Source organism: Dichotomopilus funicola (assembly GCF_033296635.1).
Source record: "Dichotomopilus funicola strain CBS 141.50 unplaced genomic scaffold C8A04scaffold_35, whole genome shotgun sequence".
Taxonomy (NCBI): Eukaryota; Fungi; Ascomycota; class Sordariomycetes; order Sordariales; family Chaetomiaceae; genus Dichotomopilus; species Dichotomopilus funicola.
In genome coordinates this window covers 243,000-261,040 of record NW_026944056.1, presented here as the reverse complement: position 1 = coordinate 261,040, position 18,041 = coordinate 243,000, and the positions used below count along the sequence as shown (strand labels likewise).

The 18,041-nt window shown below is 53.4% G+C and overlaps 4 protein-coding genes across 4 annotated transcripts; 3 read left to right on the top strand and 1 right to left on the bottom strand.

Annotated features, from left to right (window-relative positions):
• Nucleotides 1-412: 412 nt before the first annotated feature.
• C8A04DRAFT_37638 (cytochrome C1 family-domain-containing protein) lies at nucleotides 413-4,062 on the top strand (the record flags this gene model as incomplete). Its single annotated transcript, XM_062783954.1, has 7 exons — nucleotides 413-487; nucleotides 650-807; nucleotides 948-1,010; nucleotides 1,080-1,710; nucleotides 2,385-2,639; nucleotides 2,919-3,790; nucleotides 3,921-4,062. The coding sequence occupies 7 exons, from the start codon at nucleotides 413-415 to the stop codon at nucleotides 4,060-4,062; spliced, it is 2,196 nt and encodes a 731-aa protein (XP_062636648.1).
• A 2,007-nt stretch (nucleotides 4,063-6,069) lies between these two features.
• On the top strand, nucleotides 6,070-7,190 carry C8A04DRAFT_29094 (uncharacterized protein; the record flags this gene model as incomplete). The annotated part of the gene is made up of 4 exons (XM_062780879.1): nucleotides 6,070-6,097; nucleotides 6,172-6,613; nucleotides 6,683-7,005; nucleotides 7,084-7,190. The coding sequence occupies 4 exons, from the start codon at nucleotides 6,070-6,072 to the stop codon at nucleotides 7,188-7,190; spliced, it is 900 nt and encodes a 299-aa protein (XP_062636647.1).
• An 826-nt stretch (nucleotides 7,191-8,016) lies between these two features.
• Nucleotides 8,017-13,425, top strand: C8A04DRAFT_12570 (uncharacterized protein; the record flags this gene model as incomplete). The annotated part of the gene is made up of 6 exons (XM_062777380.1): nucleotides 8,017-8,361; nucleotides 8,578-9,347; nucleotides 9,424-11,243; nucleotides 11,336-11,615; nucleotides 11,690-12,493; nucleotides 12,600-13,425. 6 exons carry the CDS (start codon nucleotides 8,017-8,019, stop codon nucleotides 13,423-13,425), a joined length of 4,845 nt encoding a protein of 1,614 aa, XP_062636646.1.
• Nucleotides 13,426-14,547: 1,122 nt separating this feature from the next.
• Nucleotides 14,548-16,363, bottom strand: C8A04DRAFT_29092 (uncharacterized protein; the record flags this gene model as incomplete). Its single annotated transcript, XM_062780878.1, has 2 exons — nucleotides 14,548-15,270; nucleotides 15,383-16,363. The coding sequence occupies 2 exons, from the start codon at nucleotides 16,361-16,363 to the stop codon at nucleotides 14,548-14,550; spliced, it is 1,704 nt and encodes a 567-aa protein (XP_062636645.1).
• Between the last annotated feature and the right edge of the window lie 1,678 nt (nucleotides 16,364-18,041).

Here is an 18,041-nt window from a genome sequence, read left to right as displayed (position 1 = left end):
GTTGTACGTAAATGTGGTTACTGGGGTGCCCCAGATTAGGCATTGCTAGATATTCGGGATTGAAGAGGAACACAAGGCGTTGAATTGAGTCCCAATAGCAGTCTGCAACCCAGCTTCGTGAATTGCGCAGAATGAAGGCGTCCCCGAGTTTTGGAGCGTAACCTGAAAGTTGGTGGGGCGGGTGCAGGATACCTTGCGGAAAAATAATCGACCGTGGGGCCTCTTGGAGGGGAGCTTGATTGGCCGAGCCAATGAGCGGACGAGAGTTCCTAAGAATCCCGAATTTGAGAAACCTGACCTGCCGACCTACAACCAGCTCGAGCCTGCGACCTCACATCACCGACGGTGGCAGTGAATTGCCTTGTCAATCCGACCCACGACACCCGTTACAGCTTCGCAAGGCCTGCTGACCATGCTTGCGAGGTCCTGCTTGCGCTCGACGCGCGCATTCGCCGGCCTGCGGAATGGCGCCGTGCACATCCCCAAGGTGCGTTTCCGCCAAATGATCGCACCAACCGCAGTGACTACACCATGCCCTGACTTGCTTGGCCTGTCGGTCGATTGCGCCCGCCACCCCGCGCCGTTCATTACACCAGTCTCGGAAACACCTCATATGGGCAACCTGAAGCTAATTCCTTGTCGCCAATAGCGCACTGCGTCGTCCTCGAGCTCCAAACCTGCCGCCGACTCGCCCCTCCGCCTAAACATTGCTGCCGTCGCCGCCACCACCGTCGCCGCCGGCTCCATCGCGTGGTACTACCACCTCTACGGACCTACTGCGGATGCGTTGACACCGGCTGAAGAGGGGTGAGTGTTCCGCCAATGGTTGAGTGCACCATTGCCATCGACCAGCGTCGCTTGCCCGCGTTGCGGCATATTCGGCCAACCATGTTGTCGAGGGCGGCGTCGGACCGAAGGAGGAACCGGAAAGCTAACTATTGATGCAGTCTGCACCCTACCCCGTACCCCTGGGTTCACCAACAGTGGTTCAAGACCTTTGACCACCAGGCGTAAGCAATCCCCTGCCCGTCACATAACTTGTTGGCTACAGTCGAGCTCACCCATGTTCCACCCCGCAGTCTTCGCAGAGGTTTCCAGGTCTACCGGGAAGTTTGTGCATCGTGCCACTCTCTCAGCAGAGTGCCGTACCGCACACTTGTCGGCTCCATCCTGACTGTCGACGAGGCCAAGGCTCTGGCCGAAGAGAACGAGTACGACAGCGAACCCAACGACCAAGGCAATATCGAGAAGCGCCCCGGGAAACTGTCCGACTACATCCCGTCACCCTACCCGAACGATGAGTCCGCCCGGTTCGCCAACAACGGTGCCCTCCCCCCTGATCTCAGCCTGATCGTCAAAGCCCGCCACGGCGGCTGTGACTACATCTTCAGCCTCTTGACCGGTTACCCTGAGGAACCCCCTGCTGGTGCCCAAGTAGGCAGTGGCCTGAATTTCAACCCTTACTTCCCCGGCACTGGCATCGCCATGGCTCGTGTCCTGTACGATGGCCTTGTTGAATACGAGGATGGCACCCCCGCTACAACTTCCCAGATGGCCAAGGACGTTACCGAGTTCCTCAACTGGGCTGCCGAACCCGAGATGGACGACCGGAAGCGCATGGGTATGAAAGTTCTGGCTGTCACATCGGTCCTGTTCGCGATGAGCGTGTGGGTGAAGAGGTACAAGTGGGCGTGGCTCAAGTCGAGGAAGGTCGTTTATGACCCTCCCAAGACCAACAACACTCCTCCTCGCTACTGAGATGACAAGGTAAAGACGGGGCACTACGACGTTTGACCTGTTTTTGTATGTACCATATACGGATTAGCTCCCACACATCACTCTATATGGCGTAGACGAAGAGGGAAGGGCCGGGAAAGCGACTTAAGCGGCTGGTGGGGTTTGGGGGTAGATCTGGGATTTGAGAGGTGTAAATCAAATGTGTCAGTCTCGAACTAGACGAATTTTCTTGCTGTCCATATCTTCTCCAGTCGCAACTTGTTCATATCCTTATTAATGCGTCAGAGGAACGTTGCAGCTAGGTTCATAGCTGAGAATTCCACCCAGGTACGTAACATCCATTTTCCGATCGACTGTCCTGGCTGGTTTGTTCTTCACCCTCTTTTACTTTACTTTCCGATCACCTCTCTTTCCCCTGTCCTCACAACGACCCTACGATACAAGAACAACATATTACACCCTGCCTTACCTGTCTTAACCCAACTTATCCAATACAAATCCCTCCTTCAATCTTGATTGAAGAAAACTCCGTCTCGATCCTGCCCAGCCACCAATCATAACTCGCAATGTCGGCCACAACACCGACCGACCCCACGTTCGCAAACGACCTACTTTACGGCTTCGATGTTTGCGACGCAGAAACTAAGGAGTTCCTCACGTCACTTATTATCTCTGGTCAGGTTCCGCCGGCCGAGGTGAATGAACTACAACAGCTTAGCCTCATGCGTGGAGTTGATGAATGGGATATGCTCTTTGAATGTGCAGCAGTGTTGCAGGACAGGGACATCAGCTCAAAGGCGGGCAGCGGCGGATATGCGGAGGAAAGCTTGGTGCCATTCCTGCAGGAGATACGAGGAACTCGGGCTGGCGCGGAGGAGGCGAGCCTTTTCCCGGCAAACGGAGTAAAAGAGAAGAGACCCACGAAGAGGAAACCCCCCGGGAAAGTGGCCTCGCATTTTTGGGCAGAAGGCGAAGCCTCAAAAAACAAAAGGGAGCCGTGGGGGAAACTTCAGGATGGCAATTTGTCAAGGGTTAAGGGAAATGATCCGCCCTTCATTGCCATCACTAGTCAAACCCCTATCAAGGCTGACGATTTCGCCGAGGTTGCGGAGGGCAGAACGGCAACACCTCAACCCGACTCCTCATTGACTTCAACTCCCGCCCGAGGGTTATTCCTCAAGAAGAATATCCTCTTAACAAACAGTCCCACGGAGCGCCTCGCAGCTACCCTGGTAGCCGTTCCTAATAATTCAACCCACCCAAATACCGCCACGACTGCTGAGAGAGCAGTTAAAGCAACAGGAGGATCCAGATCTCCCTTCTTCGTCACCGCAACCCCTCCACGAATAAAGGCATTAAATGATGTGCCGACTCCACCGTCAACGACAAAACGATCTCGTCCGCCGCGAGGCACCGTCTCGGGCCTCCCGATACCGCCCCTTTCTGCAACCCATTTCGGCTTAATACAAGAGGAGTTGGCAGATAACCCGTTTCGGCTCCTGGTTGCTATCACTTTTCTTATCAAGACCACCGGAAGGGCGGCAATTCCTGTCTTTTGGCAACTCATGGAGCGTTTCCCAACGCCTAAGGCTCTCGCCACGGCGGATCCGGCCGAGATTACAGCCCTGATTAGACCGCTTGGCTTATCCATTGTACGGTGTGCGGTTATCCAGAAATACGCGCGGATGTGGCTGGAGAGTCGTCCATGTGGTGACGTACGGTATGGGGTAAAAAACTACCCAAATCCAGGTGACGGGCGGCATGTGAGCGCGGGGGAAATGTTCGGCCCGGAGGATACGCCACAGTCTCCAGGCGGCCAAAACACGGATGCGGTCTCTGATGCCAGGGACAGGGCGGTTGGGTGCGCTTGGGAGATTGGACATCTTACCCAGGGGCCGTATGCGCTCGACTCATGGCGGATTTTCTGCAGAGATGTGCTTCTCGGCCGGTCGAACCGGTGGACAGGAAATGAGAACATTCCCGGTTTTCAACCAGAATGGATGCGTGTTCTACCTAAGGACAAGGAGCTGAGGGCGTGTTTGCGCTGGATGTGGTATGTGTTTCCCGGGAGTCGATTTGCGAGACTCAGCTCTGATACTTGCATCTTCGTTGTCCCATCGTGTCAACCCAATCATCTGTCATCAGACCGGGACTTGGCCAAACATATTCTAATAATTCACTAGGATGCGAGAAGGCTGGGAATGGAATCCGTTAAACGGAGATAAAAAGCCCCTCCGGGAAGACCTCAGGAAGGCTGTGGATGACGGTCAAGTTGGCTACGACGACGGTGGGAACCTGGTTATTCTCAACCAGGATGGGGCGTAGGCAATACAGGCCAGCGTCAGCTCGTGGCACAATTCATTCTTCCCATCTACCTACCTACCTACCTAAGGCAATGCCACACCCACCCACAAGGCTATATAGGTAGGCACACAAGGCCATGCCGATACCTACAGGCCACGAGACAAGGGAATATATCTTGGAATAGCGAGGTGTGGGACTGGAAGGTGGATCGCCCTTCTACTCTGTCATGGACCTATTCATAATATGGACCGCACGTTTACTTGTGAGTGCGAGGTGCTCCTTCCTCTCTGTGTGCTCTAGTGTCACAGTGGCATGGCCCATGACCATTTCGGCTTCCACGGAAAACCCAAGGTCATTACCTAACCAAGGTTGGTAATCGTGACTTCCCGGCGAGGTAAGTAATCCATCATGGGTCGAAATTATAGAGCGGCCCGGCGCCGGCTAACCCCAAATATATCCTCAACCACCCGCCCTCTCCATGAATACCCAATTTCTCGGCTCTCTCTCGTGACCCTGCCATATATAAGCACGACCTGACAAGAAAGCGGTAGTTGAAACGCCTGGGCTAATAATATTAACCGCGTGAGGCAACCTTTTTTTTTTTACCTCCACGAGTACTAAGGGCTTTTATCATAATGCGCCCCCTCACTGAGATCATTCTCTCTGCAGGCTTAGTCGTCTTCGCGGCAACACGAGCCGCCTCTGATATTCCACCTGATACACAGAGCTTCGTCATCTACTGCGGCTTCGTCGCTGCCAATCTGACAGACCACTGGTTAGGCGCATTTTGTCGCAATAACATGACTGAGGTCTTTGGCTACAATTACACCTGGTAAAGTCATGTGCAACTAGGTCTTGTTTCCGTACGTAATTAGGGGTGGCCATTAATGTATCAGCAACAGGATAGACTTGGATTGGTGTGTTGGCAACAACGGCAGCCAACTAGTTGCCTACGACAAGTAAGACTCGGTCTGCGCGTATATTCTTGATTCGCCAACTAACACGAGAATTTACTACAGTGGGAACTACTCGACTAGCTGCGCCGACTGCTCCATTAAAGCTGAGCCGAGAAAGACCATCACGCTCACTTGTCTATGTCAAGATAATGAGGGAAAGGGGGTCCAATCATCCCTCGATCTAAGTCAGTGGGCTCCTGATCAGCAGGTTGCTTGAGGTACTCTGTCGGGCTAAACATTTACAACAGACACCACTCTCTATGACAACAACGGAAGGTCCGGCTGCTTTGGGCACCTGGGTAACATGTCGAGAACTGATTGGTAGTGTGGTACTACACATACCCAACCAAGTTCGGGGCCGTCTTGTTTTCGGCGAAAAGTTCGGTCAATCACCGAGATCCCTAGTCTGGCATCTACATCGTAATGCGTCATCTCCGGCGTCTTGTTTGTACCCGTACAAGCTCCTCGTTATAACTGTCGTTTGATTGAACTTGTCAGTGGTAGCTACATACTGGTCATAGATCGACACCCTCAGATCACGATGTGTAGTTGCTATTTTGGTTGTCTTCCAACAAGGTGTCAAGTGAAGTTTAGGCTAACTAGGCTCGTTGTGGCCAAAAAGGGAGACGAAGCCTGTCCTTGGATGCCCACACTTTTTTACAAAAGCGGAAAGACAAAAAAGTGAAAGGAAGACAAAAAAGAATAACCAAGCGACCCATAGTTTAAAACAAGGTCTCAAGCAACAACACTATGGCCATATGGATATTAAGCTTCTAGGCAACTATCCCGGGTACAACGCCAAAATCTGTGGGTTGGTCTTCCGCTTTTTTTTGGCCACAGCGATCCAGGTCCCATGAAAGTCCATGAAGATGACGGTTACATCCCATGTCGTCATTGACTTCACATGTTTTTGTGGAGTCAAACAACAAGCAAGCTATAAACAAGGGTAGCGGTGTAATGACTTTGGGTTGATTATTAGAAAAGGGATCCCCCGAAAATTGTTTTGTAGTTTTAATTTCCCAGGTGTTTATATTCATCGTTCACCATAATTTGCACGAATATCTAGAAAAAAATGTCTTCGAAATCGCAGTTTGAAGCCGGTAAGAGACACAGGGGGGGGGGGAAGGGGGGGCAGGGCACTTACACGCCGAGCAAGACCGACTGATACAAACAGGTCATCAAATTCCGGTGACAAGCCAGGATTTCCCGGGGTTGGAGAGCAACATGCCTTATCCCACACCTCTGTTTGATGAGATCCCAACCGACGATGGCAGAAGTCAGAAGTACAAAGCAGCAGGGAAGTTGAAGGGGAAGAAGGCCATTATCACTGGAGGCGACTCGGGCATTGGCCGGGCAACCGCCATTTTGTTTGCCATGGAAGGCGCCGACTCCCTTATTGCGTATCTGCCCGAGGAGGAGGAGGATGCGCAGAAAACCAAGAAGTGGGTAGAGAAGTATGGGCAGCAATGCTACCTGCTGGCCACGGATCTCAGAGACAAGGCAAACTGCAGAAAGGTCATTGATGAAGCCATCAATGTTTCCGGCGGGAAAATAGATATTCTGTTCAACAATGCAGCCTACCAAATGATGGTGGAGGATATCAACGATCTCTCTGAGTAAGTCAGCCTCGAGCGGCCAGATGAAATGCGAGGTTTAAGGGCATAACATGCTGACGTCGCAGGTAGAGACCAATGGGTGCATACCTTCAACACCAACATCCACCCTTACTTCTTCTTGGCGAAATATGCTCTGCCGCATATGAAGCGAGGCAGCACCATCATCAACAACGCTAGTATTAATGCGTATATCGGACGACCAGACCTCCTCGACTACACATCCACGAAGGGGGCCATTGTTTCCTTTACCCGTGGACTGAGCAACCAGAAGATCGGCCAGGGCATCCGGGTCAACGCGATTGCACCTGGGCCAGTCTGGACACCCCTCATCCCGTCAACCATGTCAGACACGGCACAGAAGGAGTTCACCAGCCCCATGGGTCGCCCGGCACGTACGTTTCAGTGGTTCCTTTTGGTTTCTTGGGCACCCAGTTCTTGCGAGAGCAAAATACTCACCGCATTTGTTTTAGAACCGAGTGAGATTGCAACGTGTGTGGTCTTTCTGGCTTCGTCGGACAGCTCGTCCATCAGCGGGCAGACGATCCATTGTAACGGAGGAAGTGTGGTTGGGGGTTAGGCGTCGGCGGCCATTGTGTGGTAGGACTGAGAAAGGCTGTAAGAAAGAAAGACGAGAAGGCGGAGGGGAAAGAAAAAGGAGTTAGCGAGAGAGCAGTGTAGATAATGAAACGTGGCCGATGTTGACCAGCAGTTCAGTTTGGGCTATTGCGGTGAGCCAAGTCGCATGAGAGCAGCTGAAGAAAAAGCAGCCACGGCGGCAGTTATCTTAGCGCCCCTCTTAGCTCGAAACCGACGGCGTGGGTGCGGCGGACATACGGTACGGACACTGTGTGGGCGCACTCGGCAGAGCATTGCGCTGAGCGGCTGGAGGCCTGTTGGCCTGCACAATGTGATCAACCGAGAGCGATGTGCAGTGCTGCGTCAAATTGGCGGAGAGTGGCATTGGTTCGGTAATTGATGACCCTTCGCCTCCAAGCGCTGCGGGTAGAACCAGTTCAGCTGCCAAACCCCGACAGCAGGAAGCTTGATACTCCTGTTCTTCTCCCAACACTAACGTTACTTCCCTCTGAGCTGTGAACAAAAACCCCGGGCGGCTGAGTCTCGCACTGTACTTCACACGCCTTGGGACCTATTTTTTTGTTCCAACCACGACCGACTCTTTGGGCCGGGTTTTCCTCTCTGTGTGTTTTTGCCCATCTTCTTCCTGGCTGCAGGTTTGTTAACCAGCCGCACGACCCAAAAAAATTCTCTTGCAATGCACCACAAGAGGTTATTGAAGGTGCCTTCACTGCAATTGAGGCCCTAACTTGGGGGGTTGTCCTTTCAATTTGCTGCCGTACCAACCCCCAGCCTCGGGGCTTTATTTTACCGACATCCGCCCGACGATGTTGGACCCAGATCTCTTGCATCAGCTCAGCGGCCTCGCTGTGACGATCGTCGTCGCCTTGCTCACGTTACCCGCCTTTGTTCGCGCCTGGAAAACGCGTATTCGACCGGGGGCAGGCTATATCCAACTGGGCAGAGATGAAGTTGGCTATCAAGATCGCGATGGTGTCGCCACCGAGGATTCTATTCGGGCCTTCACGGACACACGGGCCAGAATTGCGGTCTGGCTCGGAGCGGTTACAGGCCTGGCAGCATCTATCGCTGTGAAGATTGTGGGCCTCAAGAGTCCTGACCACGCTGACACCCTCACTTCGCTGGACACCTGGACGGAACCGGCCTGCTGGGTAAGAATACTCGCCTGACTGTTCCTCTCATCGAGGCCTTGGCTGATTCTCTCGTAGGTGCTCATGTGCCTACACTGTGCTCTCATGCCCCCCAAACGCCATTACCACCCAAAATTCTACCTCGCCATCTTTGGTATGCTGTCGGCGCTTGTCCTCGCCATTTCTATCGCCTTTCGCCACGCTTACGAAGCCCTTGCATCGTTTGTCGACTCGGAGAGAGATACCACGGCGTTATCCTTGGGGGTGCTCTATTCTATTCAACTGATGGTGGCTGTGGTGACGGCATGTGGCTTCGCCGCCGTTCCGCGGCGCCCCGATATTTATGATGAGACGGCACTTGTCGATCAACAGCACACGCTCTCCCTCCTGTCCCTTTTCTCGTTCTCCTGGAATCGGAGGATTTTCAGTGTCGCGAAGCATCGACAGATGCAGGTCCAGGATATTCCCAATCTTGATTTTGTCACGGGGTCGAGGTACCTAGAGGCCAAATTTCTCGGGAACCGTGCCAAGGGGCCCCTTTGGAAGCGGCTTATCAGAGCCTATGCCGGCGAGCTTGTGCTCCAATGGTTGTTAACCTTAATCATTGCATTTCTGTCCCTGTTTCCCCAGGTTGTCCTGTACAACTTCTTGTCTAAAATTGAGCGGAGCCGAGAGCACACGGCCGCTGACCCGACTGTGTTCTTCTGGGTCTTTGGGCTTTTACTGAGTCAGCTGCTCCAAGTTGGGGTCAACAACTGGCTCAAATGGATCACCTCCAGTCGACTCGAGATTCCGGTGAGCTCGCTTCTGCAGTCTCTTGTCTTCTCTAAGGCCCTCAAGCTCTACGAAACAGCGCCCCCAGGCCAGAATGCGGATAAAAACCGCGATTCCGCCCAGGAAGGTGCCCAGAGAGATGGGCACCATGACAGCGGCGAGGGGGCTGGCAAGAAAAAGGCCAAGGAGCCCGAAACCCGACAGTCGGTGATCAACCACATGAAGCTGGATAGGTATGGCGTCCCTCGAAGCTGAGCCCAATTACCACGTGTAGGAGATTCACGCTAAAATCTTGACTGACTTCGTTAGTGGCCGCGTTACAATTTTCTGCACGTATAACAATAACTTTCCCATGGCTATTTTCAAGCTTATCCTCGCTGGCGGGTTTGCCGTCAGTTTGATGGGCTGGTTGCCGGTCGTGTGCGGCTTGGCCGCTGGGTCTTTGATGGTCCCCTTGAGCTCCATGCTGTCTAGACGATATACGGCCTTGCACTTCGGTCTGATGAAATACCGAGATGGGAAAGCTCACCTCTTGACGGAAGCGCTCCAAGGCATGCGGCAAATCCGATACTCCGCTCTCGAGCAACACTGGGAGAACAAAATCCTCTCATCGCGGAACGAAGAGCTTAGGCAGTACTGGAGGGTCGCGCTTTGGCAGTGCTTGGTGGTTTTCATGGTCAACCTTGGCCCGCTGCTGCTCGCCAGTGTTACTTTCCTCATTTATGTGTGGCAGAACGGCACGCACATCCGAGCCTCCATCATTTTCACCTCGCTAGGCTTATTCGACCAGCTTGACGAGGCTGTAGCGTTACTGCCTCTTCTGCAGATGTACCTTCTCGAGGCATGGACCAGCGCCGTGAGACTTGAAAAGTACTTCAACCAGACTGACAAGGCCCCCGTGTCGGAGCCTGGGGAACGTATTACGTTTGACAACGCGACGGTGGCGTGGCCGAGGGTTCAAGACAGCGAGATCCCCGAGCCGGGGACGGAAGCGCAGCGGGAAGCGCACTCGATCCTGAGGGACGCCACTCTGGATTTCCCGATCGAACAGCTCAGCGTTATTACTGGCAAAACGGGCTCTGGGAAGAGTCTTTTGCTTGCGGCACTTCTCGGAGAAGTCAAGCTATTGTCTGGGGCCGTTCACATGCCATCCTCCCCCGAGATCGACGATACCGCCACGCACATTTCGGAGGCCGACTGGATAGTCCCTCAGCTGACCGCATTTGTTTCCCAGTCGCCCTGGATCGAAGGTGGGACGGTCAGGGAAAACATCACGTTTGGTCTCCCATTTGTCGCAGATCGCTACCGCAAGGTCCTCAGGGCCTGCGCTCTCGAAAAGGACATTGAGCTTCTCGTAGACGGTGATGCGACGGAAGTCGGCCCCAAGGGGATCAGTCTTTCAGGCGGCCAGCGTTGGCGTGTCGCCCTTGCCCGGGCTCTCTACTCTCGAGCCGGCATTCTTGTTCTCGACGATGTATTGAGTGCGGTTGACGCCCACGTTGGCAAGCTGATTGTCGATGAAGCTCTTACCGGAGTGCTTGCCCGGGGGAGGACCCGCATCTTGGCCACTCACCATGCCGAGTTGGTCCTCCCCTACGCGAGCTATCTTGTTCGTCTCCGTAGCGGCGAGGTTGACTCAGTGGAGCGTCTTGTACCGACTGATACGGAGCGTAGTGGTGCTGAAGCGCAGCAGGTGTCCGCGGTATTGGAATCTTCACAAAATGATGACAGTGCTCACCACGGCCACGATGGCACTAACGGCACTAACGGCACTAACGGCACTAACGGCATCAACAACATAAATGGCCATGCCGACGCGAACACCTTAAAGAATCCCAAGAAGGAAGACGAGGAGCAACGGGAGACCGGACGTGTCAAATGGGAGGTGTACAAAGCTTACTACAAAGCTAGTGGTGGCACCGTCTACTGGTTGATAGGGATATTCATCCTGCTCCTTGGCCATTTCCTAACAGTGGCCCGAAACTGGAGTTTGAAGGAGCTGTCACAGCAGGCGGCCTCCGATACGGTTCATCTCACCTCGCAAACGGCCCACATGGTGGTCTCCTTGGTTTATACCAGCGACTTTGTGTCCGCGAAGGTCGGCGAAACAGAGCACGGTATCTTCTTTTGTAAGCACACCCCATTTCGTTCTTTGGTCCTACAGTACGGCGTGTTAGCCTGTATGTTTGCGTGGAGCGTCTGCTGACTCTTCGACTACTAGGGTTGGGTGCCTACATCGTGATCGAATTTGCCATGCTCTTGGTCCAGATCATTCGTGTGATCGTTTTCTTTTTCGTGGGGTTGACGGCCTCCAAGGCGCTGTTCCAGCGCATGACGCATGCCATTCTTAGAGCACCCTTACGCTGGATTGACACGGTTCCGTCTGGCCGTATTCTTAACCGCTTCACCTCAGACACTTTCGTGGTTGACAGACGTCTCTCCAACCAAACGTTTACCTTTATTCGCAATATTCTCTTCTTGGCCGTCATCATTGCCACTAGGTATGTTCCTTCTGAGCCCACCCAACCCTTTGAAGGGATTAACTATTGTTCCGTTTTCTAACTACCGGTACCAGTCTGTCGGTATCTGTCTACGTAATATTTTTTGGCGTCTTACTCTTCCTTCTCTATGTGGGTGTTGCCCGCGAGTACATCATCGCTGCCCGCGAGGTCAAGCGGATCAACTCGGTTTCGCACTCTCCGATCTACGACCAGTTTAGCTCCGTCCTTTCAGGCCTCTCCACCATCCGTGCCTTTGACCGCACCAATTTCTACATGGACCGTATGTATCGCCTGATCGACAATAGCGCTAAGGCGTCATGGATGTTGGAGCTGTCCACCCGCTGGATGGCTTTCAGGATGGGGGTGCTTGGCGCCTTGTTCGTCAGCGTCGTGGCGAACGCCGTGGCCTTCAGCCGTGTTGACGCTGCCTTGGCTGGTTTCAGCCTGGCTTTCGCCTTGCGGTACACGAACGCGTTGACTTCGCTATTGCAATCCTTGACCTCGGTCGAGCTGGGATTCAATGCTTGCGAGCGAGTCCTTGAATACGCCGAGATCGACACTGAACCGGAGGGCGGCAAGGACGCCCCAGCCGCATGGCCAGCAGAAGGGAAGATCGAGGTCAATAACCTGACGATTCGTTACGCCGATGATCTCCCCCCTGTGTTGAAGAACCTCAACTTCACCGTCGGCGCTGGTGAGCGGATCGGCATTGTCGGCCGGACCGGAGCTGGGAAGTCGACCCTCGCTGCGGTTTTATTCCGCCTGCTCGATCCTCTTGAAGGTTCCGTTCACGTTGACAACGTGGATATCTCAACGTTGAAGTTGTCTCAGCTGCGCAGCCGTCTTGCCATCATTCCGCAAGACCCCTTTCTATTCTCGTGAGTATACCTTCACACCTCTCTCTCTATCTTCACCAACCTCCAAAATTCCACCGATGCAATGCTCGCAGGTATTAGTGCGTTTTGACTGACCCGGCATTCTCAGGGGCACCCTTCGTTCAAACTTGGATATGGAGGGAATTCTCGAAGACCACGAGCTGCTTGAGTCGCTGAAACGCGTACACTTGATTGAGAGCGACGAAGATACAGATGACCAAACCGCACCCGTCGTACCAGACAGTAATACTCTCGCCAGCACATCGGGATCGACCATATTACCGGGCCTCCGTTCCGAGACGGCGACCGAGGCGTCGACAACAATCAATGCCGAGCCGACCGTGATCGACCCCATACCAGAACCGCAGCCCGGCCAGGACAGTTCAAACATCTTCACAAACCTTTCCACCCCTGTCAGCACAGGGGGCGCCAATCTCTCCCAGGGACAACGCCAACTCGTGTGCCTGGCCAGGTCTCTCCTTAAACGGCCCAAAATTGTCGTACTTGACGAAGCCACGAGCGCGGTCGATCGGGGAACGGACAGCAACATCCAAGAGTCGCTACGGCAAGAGTTCGCGGCCGCGGGATGCACGGTGCTTGTTATCGCTCATCGCCTGTCAACCGTGGCCGACTTCGATCGGGTGTTGGTTCTGGAGAAAGGCCGTGTAGCTGAGATTGGCACGCCCCGTGAGCTTTTGCTCGCAGGTATGAGGCGGGCGGCGGATGAAACGACGGAGGGTGCTAGCGGCATCGATGATGACGACAGCGCTAGTGCCTCGCAAACCCAGGATGGGGAAGAAGAAGCGGTAGATGGTACCGGCGCGTTTTGGGAATTGGTGCAAAAGAGCGCCGAGAAGGAGAAGCTTTTGGACATGATTCTTGGTGCGGAGAAAGATACGTTGACAGAGTCGATCCTTGGCCACGGCGATCGTTAGGAGTAGTATCGCTGTTTATTTAGAGGTTTGGAAGAGGGCGTACACATAGATAGCGTAATTGTAATTCAAAATAATACCATGACTTTCCCTAGCATATTGGTTTCTTGACAAACGTTTCTTATAGGTGCTATTCCCGCAATACTTGGTTCCTCATGGGGTTTGACCAGGAATCTCCAAGATATGAAAAAAATAACGTTTTCTTTTTGTTATTGAAGAAGCAGGCGTAGAACTTGACTGATCTGCTATATAGATTTCACCAAATTCACCGCCACTGTATCCTGAGAACCTAAATGCCAACACTCAGCATCCAATGAATACACAAACGCGATTGTGGTAAGCATATGTTTGGCCATTAGCTACTTATTACCGTCCGGATAGCAAAGCCAAAAGGTAGAAATGTAGCTAAGCGCGGCCAAAATACGGTTCAATATGTCCAGCGTTGGCTCAAGCAAACGATCTGGTCTCACGCCCTGTACTAGTGATAACCTCATTCCCTGGTGCACATTGCTTCCATTACCCCCGCCCCAATTGAGTGTCTGAAAAGCAAACTGATGAATGAGGGTCGCTGATGAATGCTTCGTTCTATCGAAATCTACGCTGATGTATGTCCCAAATGCAAAACGCCCGAGCTACCTAATGAAAGAGAAATGACCATACTGGGGACTGCTTTTTGCTGTAAATGCGCAGAATGGTCAACACCGGAACCCTTATGACCCTAACAAAACCCAACAAAGCTCTCGAATAAAACGCTCCTCCAAGTCGGAAAAATGAACGCATCGCAAGGGTGTGAGACCAGATTATTGGGGAGGAGAGAAAGAGAAAAGCGGAAAGATAAAGAAGAAAAAAACGACGAAACCATTACGATGGCATGTGAGAGGATACATGATAAATAGTAGATAGAGCAGGCCTCTAGTCCCTCCCTCTCTCCCTCAACCCAACCACAAAAAAGAAATCCCGTTGTGTAAAAGCCACTTATCAGAGCCACCGGTGAGCAAGAGCGGTTTTGTCGAATTATCGATTTGGTAAACATCAGTCAGTGGCCCTCAATTGGTGAAGGGCTCACGCCACGCCGTGGTTGGTGATGATGATGGGCGTGTGTGATTCCGGATGCGGGCTGGGGACTTAGTTGTCAACCCGGCCGTCCCTGTCAGCTTTCGTGGTGGCGTTGGGGTCGTACTCAGGGAAGGGTCTGGGATGGGCCGCGCGCGGCGGGCCGTCGTACTCCCGGTGAGGATGATAATGGCTGTGGCTAGCTTCGTTGTGGTCGTGTTGACCCATGCCTCGAGGCATGTGCTCACTGCCGGTAACGGCCGGGGCGGCACGATGAGAAGAACCTACGGCGTCGTGGTGGTTGGTAAATGTCCGGGTGAGAACGTCTTCGGCGGTGCGATCATGCTGCCGAATCAACTCTTCCTCCTCTTCCCAGCCGTGGGAAGCTCCCGGTCGGGGCCGGACTGGCCGCGAGCTGTATAGTTGCTCTTGGTTGTATTGCCGTTGGTTGTGCTGATCCCGCTCATACATCTGCGGAAGACGGGTTGGCTCCATCTCGTTACGTTTGAGTCGGTTGCGCCGATCGACGAACCAGCAGACGGCCAGGCTATCGCGATGGGGGAGAGCCTCGGGCAGGTACAGGCGGCGCAGCTCAAAGACCTCCCAAAGAACCTCCAGGGCGTAAATTTGACCGTGAGTGGCAGCCAGTTGAAACACTGAGCTGTTGCGTTCCCAGGCATCACACATGTCGTCCCGGATCTGCCTGTCATAACGGCTGTTCTCAGACTCCTTAGCCACAGGAATGGTGTGTTCGTGCCGGAGGTCTAGGTTATGGGCGTCTTGGAAGGTCGGATACTGCAGAGGGGTGGAAGGTTCGTTAGCTCAGGCTTCAACTGGCACTTTTAGGCTGGTTAAGGGGAAAGAGGCAAGAGGGAAGCGGCGAATAAGGGGACAATTTATTTCCTACCTCCGAAGGGTGATACTGGCCAGAAAAGCCAGAGCGATGGGTCGAAGACTCGCTGGGGCGTGAGCTGTACTCATACCCGCCCGGCACATGATCATATGGGTTATTGGTGATATGCTGGCGGCCGTTCCACTCCTTGGGGATACGAGTGCGCCTACGGTAGGGATCCAGGACCGCGCCAGGTCCGTAAATTGCCTCGTAGATTCTCATGACGATGCGGTCGTGCTCACGGTCCTGGTCTGTGACGAAGGAGAATCCCCCAGCCGGAAAGTCGGACCTAGACTCGGCGCTAACGTTCTTGTTCTGGTTCTGATACTCCGACAAAGCTGGGTCGATGTGGCTGTCTGGACCAAACACGGCACGTTCGTGGGTCTGCTCGTGGCTGTGGGTATGCCTCTGGTGCTGGTCTTGATAGTTGTTTCCGTCCTGGTGGTTAATTCCCTGGTGTAGAGCAAGGAGCGTTTCAGCGGCTATCTGGCGGGCCGGGACAGCCACCTCCGAGAGGGGTTCAGCAAAGCTGTTGTCCCCCTCTTCCTCCTGGGGAGGCTCTTCTACCACACGGGCCTTCTTGCCATGACGCGAGGCCGAAGTTGAGACGAGATCAGGTGAAGCCGGGCGCTTTGCTTGTGGTTTCTTTGTTACCTTGGTGGCTGTCGCCCTCGCAACCCTCGGGATCTTCTTCATGACCCAGTCCAGTGTATCGGCATCGATGAAGTGTGTTCGATTGGCGTGCCAGATCCGATTCCGGGCGCAGTCCTCGCACATGCGGAGGGAGCAAGTGGTGCAGACGTGGAGAGTGCCTTTGGACCGACCGTTGCACCAGTCGCACTTTTGCACCCGACCGTACTTGGGCCACCAGTTACGATGGGTGCGTTCAGGATTCAGCGAAAGAGCCTCGAGAGATGGGCGCTCTTCATTCTTGGGTTCTGTGGCGCCATGCCCCCTTCGGCGGTCTGGGGGAGAGGGGTGCTCGTACTCTTCCATGCTTGAGTGAGGAAAAGGGAATGATGAAGAAGTTATGCAGCTAGAAAGCTCAAGATGCAAGGCGCTTTGAAGGAATAGAGGTAGAAATATTGAGCCGTGACTGTGGATGCGATTACGAGCGGTCTCAAGGGGGATAGATGGCCATGCACACTTCCTGAGCGAGTCAAGATGTGTGAAGGTGTGTATGTGTGCGGGAGGAAGGGAAGAGGAAACAGGGGAGGAAGGGGGGTTCAATCGGTTTAAATAGTGTGGCAGGAGGGCTGGTAGGAAGGTTGGCCATCCGAAGAGCTGTGTTGTTCACAGTGGCTCGTGTTTTCCAGAACTGGGGAAAGGAAAGGGCATAGGAAGGCAAGTAGGAGCACAAAGAGGCGGTTTATCATCTGAAATATCTGTTATTCATGCTGGCTTGTGCTCCTTGGGGACAGGTTGGCAGAAATATCTCAATCTGAGCAGTGGTGTTGTTCGCAATGGTACGTGCTTGTGAGATGATTGAGAGGGCAGCAGAGCCCAACAAAGCAAGGAGGTTAGGAGAAGGGTTTGCCGCTTGAGAACATGTGCTGTCAGTTTCCCGTGGTTATTTATGGAGGTGATGAGGAGCAACAGAATCTAACAGGTCAACCAGGTGGGCAAGGGAATTTGCCGACTAGTCGATGAGTTGTTATTGTTAGATCAGGATCACGACGACCGTGGGGAGCAACATCATGTACCAAAGCACAGGCACTTGGGATAACACCAACAGAATGGGTGCTGCGGTGATGTGTGCTGTGCTGTATGTGTGCGTGTTGAAAGAGGGTTATTCGTTGGCTTTGGATTCAGGAACTCTCATCACCATACTACTTACATTTGCTCGCTTCGTCGTAGATACCTATCTCTGCTACGCGAAGAAGGGACGGTTATTGCCATGCCCTTTTCGCTCGAGTTCGGACGAACCCCTTGACCTACCTAGATGGTACCACGCGAAGGGCTAATAGAAGTCACATTGTCAAGGTATCATGACTCACAAAGAAAAACCTGGAATGACCGGCAGTCGTCTGATCTCGCGAGCCAGAGGAGGTAGCCGGGCGTTTTTTTAAAAAAAGATAATTGAGTAGGAACGAGAGGGGTTATAACGAAATCACGTAGATGTTCTAAGCCAAACAGTTGTAACAGCAAAGCCATCGATTGCAGAGTCTAACTAGCACAGCGAGGGAGCAAGCTGTTTGTTTAAGGGAAATAGGGGTTGCTCATAATGGTCGCATGCAACAGCTCTCCATCGAGTAGGTGTCCGGGTACCACTACACTAATTGATGCTTAACTGAAGCCAAATTCATTGGGTATCCTCACCGCTGGTAAGAAGTAAACACCAACAAGGGGTCAGGGGGGATGTGGTGTAAACAGACGTCGTGTGAGACCCCAACTCTGGGACGGCAAGACGGGTGTTGTCTCTCCCAAGCGGGAATTCCCGACTTTTGGTGTGGGCCATTGAGTGAACATTGAGACATGGATGTCGAAGCTGAACACAGCTTCAAGTGGGAGCTTTGACAAGGAAACGATCAGAGCGTGATCATGTTCAAGTGGGGCCTGTCAGGGTCCAAGAAAACCGTTTCAAGCTCCCACCAATCATTGTGGGCATGCAGCCCATCTCCGTCCCACCATTGGCTACCAGGCTTTAAATTGGGCCCACCCTGATGCGCGTCCG